Source organism: Pantherophis guttatus, chromosome 8, assembly GCF_059756535.1.
Source record: "Pantherophis guttatus breed Tessera chromosome 8, ASM5975653v1, whole genome shotgun sequence".
In the NCBI taxonomy this organism is placed as follows: domain Eukaryota; kingdom Metazoa; phylum Chordata; class Lepidosauria; order Squamata; family Colubridae; genus Pantherophis; species Pantherophis guttatus.
Window position 1 is genome coordinate 66,608,470 of NC_142070.1, and position 20,015 is coordinate 66,628,484.

The window sequence follows — 20,015 nt, forward strand, 5'->3', positions numbered from 1 at the left end:
AACAAGCAAAGCCCCATTCACAGGATGCAGGCAGTACACAAAATCACGCCCCCTCTGGTTCATGGAAGAAACTTTCTCCATGGAACTAGTCCTTGGTGCCCACAAGGTTGGGGGCCACTGGTTTGGTTGGTTGATATTGTTCTGTTTATTACTGAATTATAAGACATGAATATTGGATCTCCAAGATATTGTATTTTTATTGTGGCTGTAATTATTTTAATTATTTGGATTGTTAAGGGTTTTTTTGTGATTGGGTTATTTATTGCTACCTGCCCAGAGACCTAGTAGTGGGCATAAAAATTGTTTATGTAAATAAATGAAGAAGGTTACCTCCAAGGATGGAGTACTGCAGATGGAAAAAAGGAAGGAAAAAATCTTTAGATGGGGACAATTATTGAAGGAATTATAGAAATAAATGTACATAATGATAATCTCCAATAAAAATTAAAGCAATCTTTAATAGTCAGATCTATAGAAAAGATAAAATCTTCTTTTATCAATCAAACCTGACTCCTGTTGACTTCATTAACACATCCATATAGTTTCTGAGAACAGTTATACAGTAGTTTGTCAGTATCACCTTCAGGGATATCCTTTCCCCCCAAATCAAGCCTGTAGACCTGAAGTTTTCTGGTGGGCTGGCCATCTAAGTACTAACCAGATTTGCTCTTGCTTGGCTTTTTGAGATCAACCGCGTTCAACTAGGTACTGCTCCTTCTAATGCCTGGGCTATGTTGTATTGTTAATTAATAATATGTACTATAAAATTGCAACCAATGTCTTTATGTTTCCACAATGCATTGTAGAAAATAAGAAAGTAAGCGTGGAATAATCAAGTCAGAGGGTGACAGGAAATAATAGTTTTCTTAATATGCTGCATACCAAGATGACATTTCAGACTATTATTCCATCAGTAATTCAGTTCATGAGCCAACAGGTACATTGTTATTGCTGTTTAAAGGGAAAAAAATAGAAAGCTGCTTTTACCTGTGCACATATATCACAATCTATTAATTCTGTGTTAGCCTTTGCAAGCAAACTCTTTGTATCTACCCATAATATATTATAATTTGCCTATGAAAAGGAGTTATGGATTTTTCCCCTTCCTTCCTTTTGAAAAATGTTTGAAATCTTCTGAATTATAGGACAGGAGTACAACTTTTTGAAGATGGAGCCTGGAGAAGTGAATTCTCTGGGAGAATCGTATGATTTTGATAGCATTATGCACTATGCCAGGAACACGTTCTCAAGGTTGGAGTCTCAGGTTATACCTTTTGTCTTATAATTCTATTCTTCAATGTGAATATTCTGTGTATGTTGCTCTGATGTAGGCAATTGTCAGAATTGCTTTGTGTTGTTGCACCTTTTTGATAGATGCCCAAATGTATTTTGTGGCTTTATTGAAGAGTTCATAGTATTTTTTTTTTAAATGATTTTTTAAGGAAGATTTCTTAAACTGTGCAGTTTTGTGTCAGATTCTTTCCAAATACTGTTCTGGAAAACTTGCCCATTCTAAGAAATGATAGAGGAATGCTCTGTGTTTACATTTTTAGCTTATAGACATGGCTTTCAGGACCAGTTGAACCTAACAAACCAAAGAATGGTTTCCTAGAATGCTAGGGGAAAAAAAGGCTTTAAAAACCATCCTTAATATCTTTAAAAACTATTCTATAGAAAAAATAATCCCTTTGCCGATAATAGAAACACTGTATAATGCTCCAGCTATTATATGATTAAAAACTTGTAGTTTGAAGATAATATATCTTTTTAATCATGAAGGACAAATAATTTGTTCATTTAAAATTAATTATTTTGAAAATGATGTGTGCAATTACAAAATGAATCAGTCCAGTCCTTTTTAATGCAGGCATATCTTTTGCATACAATTATATTAAATTTATTTATTTATTTTCTGAATAGAGACATGCTTTTGGTTTCTTCTATCCCTTGGATAGGCTCTTGCATATTGATTGGTTTTAATATTATTAACATTTTACAATAATTAGTTTGTTCCAATTTGAAACACTGCCTCTTTTGATTAAGGATCCGAAAGCCTTTTCTGATTATGTCCCTAAGGTTTGCTATTATTTTAAATAAATATTTTAAGTATTCTTGTCACTGTATTGAAAATTTCAACAGAACAATGCATTAATCTCACACACATCAAAAGCTGTGAAAATTATTGTGTGCACAATATATACTGAGATTTTGAAAAAGCAAATGAAGACCTTTGGTGCAGCTTTTAATGAACTAATTAGCAATATGAGAACCAATAATTGTATTGTGGATTTTTTTTTTGTTCGTAATATTCTGTTGAAATAAGTATAATTAAAATAATTGGTCAAGATTAAGATGATGTGCTTTTAGAACAAGGCCTTTAGCAGAACAGTTTCTTCACCTATTGTGTGAATGTCAGGAACAAGCCAGACTAATCAAATAACCATGTTATTATAATTGTTGACTTTTCCATTTCACTGGCTGCTTTTTGTTACTAAGGATATCTTGAATAAATTCAAAACTCTCGATATGAAAAATAAGTTGGGTTTTTTTTTCTTGGCTTCTTAATTATTTTTAGGGGTATGTTTCTGGATACCATACTTCCTTCCCGTGATGATAATGGGATCCGACCGGCCATTGGTCAACGCACACGATTAAGTAAAGGAGATATTGCACAAGCCAGAAAGCTGTACAGATGTCCAGGTATTGAATCGTAGAGAATAAGCAAGAAGAAGCATATTCTAATATAATCAATGAGGTCTAACTATAATTCTGAATAAGGTGTTTTCTTATCTGCTTCTATTCAGGCAGTTACTTAAGGTGAGATCATAAACATTCTTAAGGCATTAAGGGATCAGTGGCTTGAATCTGAGTTTACCATCTCAAGAGGCAGTTCTGTGCTTTCCTAATGTAGCTGTTCACTTGCTGGAGATGACAGTGGGAAAAAAACATGATTCATTCTATCATTTCTTATTTAAGGTAGTGTACTTTAAATCCAGATCTATATTTAGACTGATGATGCATTTGTTTAGCATACTTCAACAGGGAAATCTAGTTGCTCTGCAGAACAGTAGTCCTAGGGTTTTTTTAAAAAAAAAAGATGTAATGAGTCATAAAATAAGTGCAACATTTGATCAAGAAATCTAGTTGTAGAAAGCCATGAAACTTGATTCTTTGGCTTTTACAGAAAAATTGGTTCATGTGGACCTAAAATCTCAATAAATTCCTTCTTAACTGCACTTCCTTTCTGAGTCGGGATTCCTTATGCACAGTCACTCATACTCTCGTCACTTCTCGCCTGGACTACGCTAACGCTCTCTACATGGGGCTCCCCTTGAAGAGCACCCGGAGGCTCCAACTGGTCCAGAATGCGGCCGCGCGGGTGATCATGGGAGCGACATGGCGCTCCCATATAACACCTCTCCTGCGCGAGCTGCACTGGCTCCCGGTGGTCTTCCGGGTGCGCTTCAAGGTGTTGGTTCTCACCTTTAAAGCGCTCCATGGCTTAGGGCCAGGGTATTTACGAGACCTCCTGCTGCTACCAATAACCTCGCACCGGCCAATACGCTCTCACAGAGAGGGCCTCCTCAGGGTGCCATCGGTCAAGCAATGTTGGCTGGCGGCCCTCAGGGGGAGGGCCTTCTCTGTGGGAGCACCTGCCCTCTGGAACGAGCTACCTCCCGGAATACAGCTGATTCCGGATCTCCGCACTTTCCGTAAGGCCATGAAGACGTTTTTATTTCAGCAAGCCGGCCTGGCCTGAATAGGTTTTAAGAGTTTTTTAATTATATTGCTAGGGATTTTAAATTGGGGTGGCCTCTTAATTTAATTTATTCTTAATTATTTTAACTTTTATATTGCATGTTATTTTAATTCTCGGCTGTTCACCGCCCTGAGTCCCTTCGGGGAGAAGGGCGGGATATAAATTTAAAAATAAAAATAAAAAATAAAAAAAACTTCCTGAGCTATGTAATTGATCAGAATTCCTCCATGTTTCAATTTCTTTTCTCACCTATGAAGTCCTATCTGATAGTACAAGGAACTACTTACGTGATACTTATTTTGACATGGAGCTTTTTTTAAAAATAGTTAGGGAGGGACATTAAAAAAGCTGTTCCCTCTTCCCAAGACATGCAGTGTATGTTTGCATGTATGTCCATCTATGTGTCTCCCCAATAACTTCCACTGATTTTACCTTTTGCATATTATGCTTCACAAGCTGTATTTTGATGCAATTATGTCAAAAACAGAGAAGATGCTGGAAAAATTGCATACGGAAGGCATAATAGAACATCCAATTCCTGTTCAGCTAATACATGTTATTAAGGAATACACACACACATGTATAAAAATGATAAACTATTTCAGTTTATAACCCTACCACAAAATAAACAATTCAGCTTAATAATTATTGTATTGAATTGGGTTTAGTTGATAATACAAGTTTTCAACATAATTGCATCTATTTTTATGGATTTAAAATTATGCTCTTTCTAATACTAGGTAGATATATTAATAATTATTCACCATGTAATTTTATTATTAGTTTTTTGCTTATTTACATTCACAATATTTTAAATGTACCAAAAGCTAGGGCTTCATAGACTCTACAATTAATAATAATAATGATAATGATAATGATAATGATAATGATAATGATAATAATTTTATTTCTATACCGCCCTTCTCCCGAAGGACTCAGGGCGATGTACAGCCTATTAAAAACACAAAAATATACAGATATCAATTAAAAATAATTAAAATTATTAAATAATTTCGGCCCAAGGTAAAACCCAAAAATTTAAAACACCCAATTTAAAATCATTTACATTGATAGCCGGCCTGGCGGAACAGCAGGGTCTTGAGGGCACAGTGAAATATACGGAGGTCAGAGATCTTGCGCAATTCCAGGGGCAGTTCATTCCACAGGGCAGGAGCTCCCGCAGAGAAGGCCCTCCCCCTGGGTGTCGCCAGCCGACATACTGTACCTTGGCCGATGGCACCCTGAGGAGACCCTCTCTGTGGGAGCGGACTGGCCGGTAGGAGACTACTGGTGGCAGAAGTCGGTCTCGAAGGTACTCGGGTCCTAAGCCATGGAGCGCTTTAAAGGTGGTGACCAACACCTTGAATCGCACCTGGAAGACCACTGGGAGCCAGTGCAGCTCACGCAGGAGAGGTGTCACGTGGGCACAACGAGTCGCGCCCATAACCACCCGCGCAGCCACATTCTGGACCAGTTGTTTAAAGACCAATACTTTTTATCTTTTTGCACATGAAAGAGATGGTGGAGGGATGAGAAACATGTAGGCTTGAAATTTACAGAAATTTCTTCATTCATAAGGGGAAAAAAACCCAGCAGTTTCTATAATATCCAAACTAAGCATATAAATCTTTTATTGTTTAAAGTGTTCATAACTTAAAGTAGTTGTGTTAGAAAATGAAATTGAATGGGTTAGGAATAAACAAATCCTCCATCTCAATCATACATAAACAAGATCCTCATTCATATCACATTACAAGATCTTTAATAATTTCATAATTGAGATTTGGGGGAAAATATCCATAATTCTACACGAGAGCATATGTGAAGCTATATATAAAGAGATGACTTTCATACTACACTGTACAATTGATTTGCTGTGTTGCTTTAATGTTCTACTTCTTCCGACACTGTATGTATAGAAGTCCTCAATTTACAACCACAATTAAGCCCAAAATTTCCATTGCTAAGCGAGACTGTTGTTAGGTGAATTTTGCCCCATTTTACGATCTTTCTTGCCACCGTTGTTAAGTGAATCACTGCAGTTGCTAAGTTAGTAACATGGCTGTAATGTAAACCTGGCTTCCTCATTGACTTTGCTTATCAGAAAGTCGCAAAAGATGATTACATGACCTTGGGGGTCACTGCAGCCGTCATAAATATGAACCAGTTGCCAAATATCCAAATTCTGATCATGTGACCATGGGGATGCTGCAACAGCCATAAGTGGGGAAAGTGGTTATAAGTCATTTTTTTCAGTGTCATTGTAACTTCAAACGGTCATTGAATGAAGAGTTGTAAGTGGAGGACTAGGCTGTTTTGGACTTCCAAATTATTACACCTCATACTAAAAAAACAAAACCTGAGGAAAAATAACATTTTAAATCTGTACTGCAAGTGAGCATTTCAGACTGGCCACTTCATATTGCAAGTAACCCACAGATTAGTTTTATTGACACTGCTGGTTGTCTTTTTAGTGGTTTTATTGTTTGTTATTCTGCTGGTTTTGTTTGTCGCTAAGAAGTTTTTCAGACTAGAAACAAAGTTCAAGACAGCTTTAATTCTACAGCAACCAACATCCGGAAACCCAAGATACCAAACCTCTGCAGTTTAGTGGAATTATAATGATTGCAGAGTTAAAAATAAACTGTTGATAATTAGCTATGGTATTTACTTTGAAAATGTCTAGTGCTGAATAAATTATTTAATATGCAACTCATATTTGATTAGGATGTCATGTGATGCAGGCTTGGTGTATAGAGTGAAAGGGAAAATATTTTAGGGTAAGCCAATTGATTCTTTTTCTCCAGATATGGAAAGATGTTACTCTGCGCTATTAGACATTGTCACATGGCATTACACATACTTTCCTTGCATGTTTAGAATGAACTTTAAAATTGTTACAGTCGTACATTATATATTACTATATTATATATTTGTGTGTGTGAATGATATTATATATATTTTTTGCTGTGCTATCATGTTTAAATTTACTGTGTTCCCCCAAAAATAAGACCGGGACTTATATTAATTTTTGCTCCAAAAGACGCATTAGGGCTTATTTTCTAGTTAGGTCTTATTTTGGGGAAAATATGGTACTAAATGCACCCGTCTGGCTGACAATCTTAACTGGAGCTTATTTTGGGGGTAGGGCTTATATTACAAGCATCTTGAAAAATCATGCTATGACTTATTTTCCTGTTGGGTCTTATTTTTGGGGAAACAGGATAGGTAAGACTGAATATAACATTAGCAAGAGAGCAATATCAGCAGCCTATCTTAATCCAATTGATGATCTTTTTTGAGTTAACATCTAAAGGCTTTGAAAATATCTTAATTTGCTTTTAATTATTCCTGTGACCGGCCTACTGCGCTGAGATAAGGAAATGCAGGTCTCAAATATGAGATGTCCAGAAGACATTCAGATCTACAGAAAAAGCCACTTGTTGATTGAAGCCCATAAAGATAATTAAGACATTGTGTAGTAGCAGAAGTGTCTGCAGGGTATGATAAAAAAGGAAAGGATGTGATTGAAGCTCCACCAATGTGTTGCACACCCTGTGACATTCCTGTATCAGAGCATGGAATGGATGTTGCAAAGTGTTGATACATTCCTCATTTCCTACTCAAGCTCAGCACAAGGTCCAAGAAATACACCAGCTTTAGATCTGGAAACTTATCAAAGAGAGATCCAACTGTGAACTAAGGAGAAATTTTCTGATGGCAATGACAATAAATCAGTGGAACTGCTTGCTTCCAGAAGTTGTGGAGGTTGTGGAGCTTTTAAGGAAAGATTGGACAGCCATTTGTCCAAAATTGTATAGGGTCTCCTGTTTAACTAGAAGATTGGACTAGAATACCTCCAAAGTCCTTTTCAACATGGTTATTCTGTTGTTACTATTACTGTTATGTCAATTGGGGTAGGGTAAGAATAAAATTTTTAAAAATTGCATCACAACAGAAAAATCAATATATTCATGCAGATCTGCTGAAACAAAATACCATCAGAGATTAGTAAAATAGGAAATAACGTAGCAATAACTAATTGTCAATATAGCAGTTAAATGAAAGAAGTAACGCCGAACATTATATCATTACTAGGACTCTCCTATCTAAGTAGTGGTTCCAAAACAGACTGATGCGTAAGGGGAGGGAAAGCGTGCTGCACCATAAGTCTTGTACTTGTCTATAGGAGCAAGTCTTGGACTACGTGCTGTTGGCAGAACCAGATTACTCAGGATTGCATCAGTTTCCTGACTGTACTGGCCACCAGTCTATTGCTCACCCTGTTGGGGACCCCTTCTTTTAGCAGTTATGTGGGTTATGGGTTCTTGGAGTGTGGGAAGGAATTTGTCCCAGCTTGATGTTAAAAGATACAAATGAAAGTAGGTGAGAGTATGGCACAAACAACAACCTGTCACCAGCAAGGTGGAAGGGTGCATAATGATTATTGCTGGGAAAGAGGAAAGGACAATTGCTGACTTCTTCAGCTTTCAACTTAATTTTAGAAATTAAGGTGACAGAAATGTTGGTCCCTGCAATCTGAAATTTCTGCTATCATATCATATCAGCTGCAGGTTAAACATCTGCAGCAGGAGTGTCAAACTCACATTGTCACAGCGTCACGTGACATATTGGACCTTCCCCCCCCCCTTTGCTAAACCGGGCGGTGACGGGGCCAGCACGTGATGCATCCGGCCGTGAGCTGCAAGTTTGACACCCCTGATCTACAGTGTTAGATCTGTTTGTTGAGATTTTGCTCTGAGTGTTGTACTAACTTTACTTTAATCATCTTGGTTTACCAAATCATCTTTACTGGATTCTGGAAGGGGGGTTTATGGCCTTGCTGGTGCTTCTGGATCTGTTTCACATGCCCAACCAGCATGATTCCCAAACATGTTTAATCTCAAGTACTTTAAACTGCCAGAGGGTCACAATGCATCTGTGTCTTAGTGATGAAACATTTAAAAATAAATTATTGCCACAACAAATACGATCTGGCATATATCCCGGATCAAATAGTTATTAAATAAAAATGGTAGTTGATTTCCTGCATCATAGCAATTGTTTCATGTTTTCAGCACTGATTTTTTTTTTCCTTCTGTACAATATTATAGGAAAAAAGAAAGAAAGTTTCCTTGCCTGGTTAACACAGCAGAGCAATTTGTAAAGCCTGCTGTAATTTTGATTTAAAGAAACCTATGTGGAAAAGTATTTACTCAGGGCAGACACTTGAAATAAGGGTTTTGCATAAACGATGGTCATTTGAATACAAGCATTTCTCTTTTTGCCTTTGGTGAATCCCAGTAAGAAGAAACATGTTTACTCAAGCAGCCCCTCCCAGAGAACTCACAATTTCTCTATGATCTTTTTTTATATATATAATTTTTTAAATTTTCTTTTTAATACAAACATTTCATCTTTCATTAAACAGCGTGTCATCTGAGTACATATTTTTGTGTCATTATATTTAAAATTTACCACCATATTCATTATTTGTATCTATTCTTGTATTACTACCAATACTTAACATACCTACTATTATAACATTTCTCTTTTTAACTTATTTGCCTCTATAATACATTACTTTCATATTTATTCTCTAACCACTGATGAAATAACTCCCATATATTGTAATAATCAGATTCTTCCTTTCCTTTAATTGGAAGTGTTAATCTATTCATTTCTGCACATTCTAATATTTTCTTAATCACTTTTTCATCCGTAGGGACCTCCTCACTTTTCCAATTTCTTGCAAATACAATTCTAGCTGCAGTTATTACATGAATAATCAAGTATATATTTTCTTTATTATAAGCTTCTGGTAGAATCCCCAACAGGAATAGTTCAGGTTTTAAATCAATATGTTGCTGTGTCATCTTCTCCAACCACATACAAATTTTTGCCCAATATTTTTTTGCTTCTACACATGTCCACCACATATGATAATACGACCCCAGTATCTGATGACATTTCCAACGTTTAGTTGATTTGTCTTTAAACATTCTTGCCAATTTTTCCGGTGAAAAATACCATCTATAAAACATCTTGTATAAATTTTCCTTGTATGCAGTTGGCATTGCTAATTTGTAATTTCTATCCCATAGTTTGTGCCATTTATCTAACTCTATCGTATAACCAAGTTTTTCGCTCATGCTGTCATTGTTACAATTTCTCTATGATCTGATGTCTTTCAGCATGTGGTGAAACTCTGCAAGAGTCTACAGGCAACTTTTCCTCTCCAGGATTTCCAAATGGTTATCCTTCATACACACATTGCATATGGAGAATTTCAGTGACTCCTGGAGAGAAGGTATTTTGCTCTGGCTCCTCAGAAAGAAAACATTTATTTTATTAGAAATTGTAAAGCATTGAAACTGAAGGGCTTGAGGGCTTGCGTTTCGTTAAGAGTAGGTAATCAAATAAAGCCTTTTGAACTGCATCTTCATCCCTTTTATTTTGACTCCATCTCTTATTGCAGATCCATTTATGCTTGAAACCTCATGTGAAAATGAGTACAGTCTGGTGATTTCACAATTAGGAAAAAATAACTACCAAACTAGCATCATGGATTTTAATTACCGTATTTTTCGGAGTATAAGACACACTTTTTTCTCTCCTAAAAGAGACTGAAAATTTGGGTGTGTCTTATACTCAGAATGTAATCCCACCCACCCGCCGGCCGCCACCCTTCGGCCTCCACGCATCCTCTTCCTGGCTGCAGAGATTGCTACCGACAATGGCTTCTGATTTTGGGCTCTGCGCATTACGTTTTCAGTCTCCAAATGCTCCATTTGAGAGCCCTTCAAGGCTGCAGGGATCACCAAAGCTTATCGCCGCCTGAAAACGCGATGCATTTGGAGGCTGAAAATGCGACCTGTGGTGCCCAAAATGGCTCCCTCCAACTATCAGCTGTGCTTTTGAAGCTGTTTTTCAGTGTCAATGCGAGCAAAGTGATCTTCCGTGCTTTGCCTGCTTTTCTAATTGCTGCTCCCTCTGACAATCAGCTGTGCTTTAGAAGCTATTTTTTAGCCCCAACTAACCCCAACCTCAAAACTAGTGAGCGAACTAATGTGCTGAAACTGACCAGGCTAAGGACTCTAGCCAGATGAATACCTGGTAGGAAAAATAGGAAAATTTCCCCCCTATTTCCCTCCCCAAAAATTAAGGTGTGTCTTATACTCCGAGAAATACAGTTGGTAGTGGTGCACATCGATGGAAACTCAAAAACAAATTATCCTACTATTTTTGTAGACAGAATAGGGATTTAAAAGAATCAATTTTCTAGTCTTTATTTATTTATTTTTTTTAGAAATTTCTTAGTGTTTCTCAACATTCATATCAACACTTTAATTTGGGGGAAAATAAAGTATGTTTTTAAATTTCAAGAGTCATCCTGACTACCTGTTCTGTTACCCACTTTCAGGGCCATAGCTCTCCTAGAAATGTGAAGAGCTTTTAGTCCCAGATCAAAGGTTGTTAATTATTTCTTTGATACAAAAGTTATTTGAAAATTGTTCATTTGATGAAAACATTGCACTTATGGTAACGTTGTTTAGTTTTGTCAAATCCTGAGAACCTATTTGAGTTATCCCACTGCATTCTGACAGACCTGTGAAAATCAAACATATTACTCTGCATCAGACATCATTGCTACTTCTAATTTGTTTATATAGTCACTCATTTTTTGATTGTGCGGGCAAATGTTCATTGATTGTTTATCTTTGGAAATTTGTAATCATACGATCCTCTTTAACTCTTGGTCTGCTTTGTCTCCAGTTTTTCTGTGTCTGCTGAGTTGCAGAACATATATTAAAGTAATTTTATGGGTCTTGAAGAACATAGTAATGTCATATTTAGCCGTTGTGTTATCATAACTACCAGTTTTGAAAGATTTTTGTTCTGTTGTGAGATTTCATGTCCAGTATGAGATATCTCTCCATCATTTAATGTGTTTTTTTCTTCCTCTACTGAATGACTATGCTATAGTACTGTCCTACTAGCCTCATTTCATAACACAAGAGAAAGAAATGTAACAGTTTTTCATCCTCCCTTGTGCATTCTCAGAAGGAGAAAGAATGGAAGAACAAAGCTGAATTCTATAACTTCTTTCTTTTAGTTCAAATAATTGAGTCTGTTATGCAAGTGGGCTTGCATTTGGAAGAAACAGTCACTAGAAATTGAATTTTGAAAATAATTTAAATATACTTAAAATTTTATTATGAAGTGTGCAATTTACTCTGATGAAGCAAATCATAATTTTATATTTCACGCCTGTAATAAAAATATGTATGTCAGAAATCCTACAATTTTTAGCATATAAGAAAATGAAAATAACATATTGCTAATATATCAAAACTTTTTGGTAATTGTCCAACGGTGCTCATAAAGCTTTAGTCCATCCATTTCAATGGGTGGGTTGAAGCATGCCTAATTTTTTATTCAGTCATGGAAGTAGTTGGCAGTTGTAAACACAGCTGTGGTGCCAGACTACCATTTGCTTCAGTTCAACTGCATTGTAACCAGTTTATGTGTTAACTGTTTGGATGCCAGTTTTAAACCCAAAACCTTATAAACAGATTGCACCAGTCCTAATAGTCATGATCAAAGGACAGATAAGTCCAGATGTTTACTAATGCCATAGCCAGAGCCTTAATAGTTGAATATAATAAGCATTATAGAAATCTGAAGGCTGAATTCACCACTCTGGCTCCTTGGCCTTCTTTTGGCTCATGGCAAAACAAACAGAACTTAGGCATGGTGTTAAAAGAATGCATATTGTAGATAATATCTGAACATTATGTTACGGGGCACATTTTAACTAAAAGAAATATTGAAAATATATCCTCAAATCCCATTTTGATAATAACACTGAAGTATTAGTAGAATTTAGTGTAGTAGTATTTGCTAACACTACTCCTCCTGATTGTCATAACAACAATATAGTCATAACAACAATACAGGATGGTAAAATGTGGTCACAGATCTCTCACATAATTACTGTTTCTACTTGCTCAGTTAAAAAAAGTAACAATATCAATGATATAAAACAATTGCTATATAAAATATGGGCAACAGAGTAGTCAGTTCCAGAGATTCATCCATATAGATACCAATGAATTAACCAACCTTGTTGATTGCCTTTTCTTCCAACAATACATACAGTTTAATAAACTATTAAATAAAGTAACAAATTTATATATTTCATTAAAACATTGCATACTATTTTGTATCTTGATATATTAGTTATAAATCTCTGAACATAAAATTACAAAAAAGGTTCCATAACTTCGGTATGATGTGATTTTCATAATGTACTGTATGCAAATTATAGGCAGGTGAAAACCAGTAAGTAAGCATTTAAGTTTATTTTTCAAATATCAGGGTTGTATTTTCTTACGCCAAGTAGAGAAGGATAGATTGCCATTCAGATACAGAGGACATGTGCCAAGGTAGTTGTCAAGAAAAAGTACACCATTGCAGTATGAAATTGCATTAACTGCACAATAGCAAAAAGTCATTTTAAAGCAATTGTTCAAAATATGATATGTTCCATCTTAAAATGGTTCCATTCAAAATAATCAATACTCTGATCTTATTGAAATTCTTTAAGCAGACACTGCCCAGAAAATGGTTGGTCGCCTCTGATACAGTTATAATCACAATAAGTGCCTACTTGTATAATCAGCCAATTGAAATCACAGTATTAAACCTTACTTTTAAAAAAAATCAATACAAAGCTTTTATCCTTCAAAATTTCCGTCCCCTGCCCTGCAGGAAATCGTAGACATATCAATTGTCTCTATTCTCCAGCATGGTAGTAACCAAGGGTTCTTATCTCAAATGCCACTGTGGAGATTGACCTCTGATTGACAGGCTGATTGCTTTGGAGGATACAAGAAACCAGACACTATTTTTCCCTCTGTGATAAGGGTGGCGAAATCTATAGCAGCATCTGATATGTTTCACTGCTGAAATTACTAGGACACACAGTTAATGCAGTTCAAATAAATGTACATGATATGAATATGCAGGAGAGATTCTGGTAAAGAAGTTCTAGTGTCACTAGCTAAAATATGTACCATGAAATGGATGCAATCTGTTAGGCTCATCATGGCTGACAAAATAAAAGTTTAAAATCCTTACTGCTGGATTTTATCAGAAAATTAACACTCCCTTCCTTCTGTTACGTCTTTAAGAGCAGTTTTTGATCTCCCTTTTAATCACCCAAATGTCCTCTCTTCTTCTGTCTGTCATAAACACATACATGCCCCATATGATGCTATTCAGAAGGTAAGATTTCCAAAATTATTTTAGAAATATCTTCTTCCACTTTAAAGCCAATATACTGGTAAGAACAGCTTTGCATTTTTCTTTTTTTTTGTCAGGCTACAAACCAATTTACTGGTACTTATCTCCTTTACATTTTTTCCAGATTGTTCTAAACTTTACAACCATGGACCTCTATAAGAGCAGCCTCTGCTGGTATGACTACATTGAAGTAAGAGATGGCTACTGGAGAAAATCTCCTCTGCTTGGTATGAAACTATTGTGGTCAGTTTTGAAAAGTGAAAGGTCGAAATAACAATAACATAAATGGAAATGGAGTTAGTCTTTTGAATCAGGCAGGTGTGTCTGTAGGGAAGGGTAAAAAAAAAAAAACCCAGCCACAATCATGCAGCCACAATCATGCCATCAAAAGCCTATACTTCTTTTTTTATGTGCACATGGAAAAGCTGGGAAAGGTGTTGTAGGATGATGTTATGTGATGGGTACCTCAAAAAATGATTTCGGAATTCATATAGGTAAGAGTGGTTTAGTTTAAGCATACTAACTTAGTGTCAGTTATTTACACATCTGCATTATTTCTGCTTCACAATAAAGTTTTTAAAAAATAAATGAAATTATTTCTTCTCTGATGTTTGTTCCACATTAAATTTTATTTTATTGTCATCTGGATGTTTATAGATCTATTATTGTCTACTATTGTCAGATACAACCCCCTACTTTACTCCAAGGCACTATGTCTTTACCTGAGTAAAAGCAGTGGCAGAGTGAAATCTGAAAGAGTGACTAAATCAGGGTTCAGTAAGCTGTGTGTGTGTGTGTGTGTGTGTGTGTGTGTGTGTGTGTTTGTGTATGTGTGTGTCCATCCGTCCTTTGTTTTATAACCTCTTGAAGTTTCCCTAATTGTGTGACACATTGCCATTTTCCACTAAGGAATTAAATAAATGTACAATTCTAAGCCAAATTTAAATGATTTCCCCAAACTAAAATAGTATGTATGTATGTGTATGTGTGTGTGTGTGTATGTGTGTGTGTGTCTATCTATCTATCTATCTATCTATCTATCTATCTATCTATCTATCTATCTATCTATCAGCTATCTATCTATCAGCTATCTATCTATCATCTATCTATCATCTATCTATCTATCATCTATCTATCTATCTATCTATCATCTATCTATCATCTATCTATCTATCTGTGGGATGCGGTGGCTCAGTGGCTAAGATGCTGAGCTTGTCAATTGAAAGGTCGGCAGTTCAGCGGTTCGAATCCCTAGTGCCGCATAACGGAGTGAGCTCCCGTTACTTGTCCCAGCTTCTGCCAACCTAGCAGTTTGAAAGCACGTAAAAAATGCAAGTAGAAAAATAGGGACCACCTTTGGTAACAGTGTTCTGTGCGCCTTTGGCATTTAGTCATGCCGGCCACATGACTACAGAGATGTCTTCAGACAGCGCTGGCTCTTTGGCTTTGAAAGATGAGAACCGCCCCCTAGAGCCAGGAACGACTAGCACATACATACCTTTACCCTCCCTCCCTCCCTCCCTCCCTCCCTCCCTCCCTCCCTCTCTCTCTCTCTCTCTCTCTCTATCTATCTATCTATCTATCTATCTATCTATCTATCTATCTATCTTCTAGAGCTGTAGTTTGTGTCACAGACTGCTTATATCATACTGCATGGCAGCATCTTTAGAGATGCTTTAAAGTGCACTGTCTCACTTTTTACATTCTTTTAGGCAGATTCTGCGGAGATAAACTCTCAAACATCCTCACATCTAGTGATAGTAGAATGTGGATCGAGTTCCGTAGCAGCAGCAACTGGGTAGGAAAAGGGTTTGCAGCCATTTATGAAGGTGAGTCCATAGGAAAATCAAATAGGTTAAACTTTTATACCAGATTAACTTAAAATAGCTCTGTGGCCCAAATTTAGCAGAACGTGCATTTTGGTATAACATGTGAATTTTAAGAAAAGAAGGGAAATAACAAAATACTAAACCATAGCTCTTGAGGTAATCACTTGCTAAAATTATTTCCTCAGACTGCTTTTACAGTTCAAAGAGAAAAATGCAGGAAAGTTTTGAGCAATTATTTAGATTACTTCTAGGATAATTAGCAGTCTTCCCTACTGGCCAGATTTGCTGAGGCTTATGCATTATAGACTCAGCCTATTTATAATGGATCAAACTAGGGGAGATTGCCTTATGTGTTAAAAGTAAAGTTAGGTGTGTAGATGTGAATGCAGGTGTGGATATGCATGTGAAGTCCAACCCAAATCAATAGGGTTTTCTTGCATTCTACCCCAAATAATTATCAGGTGCCTCTCACAGAAAATTCTTGGGTGATATAATTATTGTCTTACACAACTTTCAAGTACCTTAAAGTTCTTTTTGTGTTCTAATCTCTCAGGAGATATTTCTGGACCCTTCTGAGTAATAATAAACCTGCAAACTGTGGCAGCATACCAGGTTCTGTATGCTTAGAGCTTCCTTTCTGATGGGAAGGGAATTTTCCATGCACTGCAGATTTCCCATTGTGCATGCCAAGCATTTCCCTTTCATAGGCAACAAAGGGAAACCCCTACATTAACAGGTATTGGCCCAGACACTGAAGCTGCTGGGTCATTTCCTATGGCTCCTATCCAATTTGCAATTTACACTACATTCAGAAAGTGTTCAAACCCCCTTCACTTTTGTCAATTTTGTTATGATTCTATAGTGGTTGAAATTCATTTTTTTCCCCTCATTAATCTACAGTCGGTATCCCATAATGACAAAATGAAAACAGAATTTTAGAAATTTCTGTACATTTATTAAAAAAGAAAAAAACGAAATATCACAGTGGCATAAGTATTCAGACCCTTTGCAACAACATTTGAAATTTAGCCTTGGTGCCGTCCCCCCATTTCTCTTTATCATTGCTAACATGTTTCTACACCTTGATTGGAGTCCACCTGTAGTAAATTAAACTGATTGGACATGATTTGGAAAGGCACACACCTCTCTATAGAAGGCCTCACAGCTGACAATGCATACTGTAGCAGAGCAAAAGCCATGAGATCAAAGGAACTGTCTGTAGAGCTCAGAGACAGGATTATTGCAAGGCACAGATCTGGGGAAGGCTATAATAAAATTTCTGCTGCGCGGAAGGTTCCTAAGAGTACAGTGGCCTCCATAATTCTCAAATGGAAGAAGTTTGGCACAGCGAGGACTTGTCCAAGAAGAGCTGGTCACTCAGTCAAACTGAGCAATCTGGGGAGAAGGGCCATAGTAAGAGAGGTGACCAAGAACCTCTGACTGAACTCCAGAGATCCTGTATGGAGATGGGATAGAGTTCCAGAAGGACAACCATCACTGCAGCCCTCCACCGATCTGGGGTTTATGGCAGAGTGGTTAGACGGAAGCCTCTCCTCAGTGCAAAACACATGAAAGCCTGCTTCGAGTTTGCTAAAAAAAAGCACCCGAAGGACTCTTATGTGAGGAACAAGATCCTCTGGTCTGATGAAACCAAGATTGAACTGCTTATCTTCAATTCTAAACATTTTGTCTGGAGGAAACCAGGTACCGCTCCTCACCTGCCCAATATCATCCCAATAATGAAGCATGGTGGTGACAGCATCATGCTGTGGGGATGTTTTTCAGTAGCAGGGACTAAGAGACTGGTCAGGGTTGAGGGAAAGCTACATGGAGCAAAGTACCGAGATACCCTCAATGAAAACCTGTTCCACAGTGCTCAGGACCTCAGACTGGGCCAAAGATTTACTTTCCAACATGATAACGATCCTAAGCACACAGCCAGACAACACAGGAGTGGCTTAGGGGCAACTCTGTGAATTTCCTAGAGCAGTGATGGCTAACCTTTTCTGGATCGAGTGCCCAAAATGCACGCACGTGCAACTGCATGCTCCCGCACCCCCAAAATGCAATGTGCCCCACCCCAATATATGTTTGCGCCCCCACACATGCACCCTGTCCCGTGGATGTGCCCTGCCCCTGCGATGCACCCTATCCCTTCTTGCACCCCACCCCACACATGCATGCCCGGTGCCCCCTCATGCACACACCCTCCCGCATGCACCCTACCTCCCGCACATGCCCGGCAGAGACCTGAAGACCAGCTGGCCGGCGGGAGGCACATGCACATGCGCAGCTGAGCTGGGGTGACGGCTTGCGTGCCCACAGAGAGGTTTCTGCGTGCCACCTCTGGCACGCGTGCCATAGGTTCGCCACCACGGTCCTAGAGTGACCCAGCCAGAGCCGTGACTTGAACCCTATTGAACATCTCTGGAGAGACCTGAAAATGGCTGTCCACTGATGGTTGCCATTCAACCTGACTTGAGCTTGAGAGGGTTTGCAAGAAAGAAGGGCAGAAAATCCCCCAATCTAGGTATGTAAATTTTGTCACGTCATACCCAAAAAAGACTCAAGGCTCTAATTGCTGCCAAAAGTGCTTCAACAAATTACTGAGTGAAGGGTCTGAATACTTATGTCAATGTGATATTTTAGTTTTTTTCCTTTTTAATACATTTACAGACATTTCTAAAATTCTACTTTCACTTTGTCATTATGCGATACTGAGTATAGATTAATGATTTTTAAAAAATGAATTTCAGCGACTGTAGTATCAGGCTGCAGCATAACAAAATTGACAAAAGTGAAGAGGGTCTGAGTCCTTTCTGAATGCACTGTACAGTAGGTGGATTGCACAGCATACAGTTTTAAACATAAATTTTATCAGGAACATTTGATTCATATGTTTGTCATTTGAATGGGTCCTCCAGACACAAGTAACTTCTCATTTAAAAAAATGTAAATACTGGAAGTAAGCTTACATTTGTTCTTTTGTGTTCTTTAGCAATTTGTGGAGGTGAGATACATAAAAATGAAGGCCAGATCCAGTCTCCTAATTATCCCGATGACTATAGGCCAATGAAAGAATGTGTGTGGAAAATAACAGTGGCAGAGAACTACAATGTCGGATTAACCTTTCAGGCATTTGAGGTAAAGCCTTTTAACTGAGCAAACCATCTTGTGACTAACTGACAGTGACATTTAAGGGAATCCTCATTAAGCCAACATCGACACAAAGCATTCTCTGTATAACATAAAGCCATACAGTAGTTCATATTTCCTTTCACTGAGACTTTCATTGCAGAAATTTCAAAAGATGAAAGGGTTTTATATTATCTCACTATTTGAATAGGAATGTTTTAAAAACTGACAATAGTTTCTTTTAACAAGTAACTAATCCTATTCCAAAGGCTATTTAAGGAATAGAACTTTTATTTCTTTCTAAAATCTCTTTGTTCTCATTTCTCTCTTCATACAATTACATCATGCTGATATTTTATAAAGGGATCAAAATTGTACTGAATTTTATAATGATTTCTAATTTTAATTTTTATACAATGTAATTTTATTCGGAACCATATTTATTACATACTGTTAAATAAGACTGTAAAACTAACTTTTTTCTGATTTATGTTATAATCTAGGCCAGGAAAATACATTTCATAGCATTGTTCAAACTCCCTTTGTGTCATAGGGATTAGAAAATAGGTAGGTAGATAAGTAGAATTACATAAGTGAAACAATAAAAAAAAAGTTTTATAAAGTTTTTATACAGGGTGCGCTGATTTTTTACTATATGTCTACTTTCTTTCCTTTTCATTAGCTGTTAAAATAATAGGAATTAAAACTGCAATCCTGCTCATAATCAATCAACTCAGGTGCAGAATTGTACTTTAAAGAAATTTAAGAAATTTCAAAAGAGCCATTCTCATGAAACGCATCTGGAGTAAGAACTGAGGGAAAAGAATCAGTGTAAAGACATTAATTTTTTACTGTACTAAGTTTTGCCTAAGGCAAAACATTATTCAAATCTAATCTATGTGTGGTCATATTAAAAATTATTTTTGTTGCTCAATGAAATACATTATCTGTTGAATTTCCAAGCTTTGTAACTTTTCCTATTT

At 37.0% G+C, this 20,015-nt stretch overlaps 1 protein-coding gene across 2 annotated transcripts in view; it reads left to right on the forward strand.

Annotated features, from left to right (window-relative positions):
* Positions 1–20,015, forward strand: part of TLL1 (tolloid like 1) — a 134,560-nt gene that overhangs the window by 92,555 nt on the left and 21,990 nt on the right. For both annotated transcript variants that reach the window (XM_087874914.1, XM_034411415.3), the window contains 6 exons: positions 1,146–1,251; positions 2,576–2,700; positions 9,955–10,070; positions 14,193–14,295; positions 15,781–15,897; positions 18,896–19,041. In XM_087874914.1, the coding sequence (XP_087731040.1) occupies positions 1,146–1,251; positions 2,576–2,700; positions 9,955–10,070; positions 14,193–14,295; positions 15,781–15,897; positions 18,896–19,041 (713 nt within the window). The remainder of the gene's footprint in view (positions 1–1,145; positions 1,252–2,575; positions 2,701–9,954; positions 10,071–14,192; positions 14,296–15,780; positions 15,898–18,895; positions 19,042–20,015) is intronic.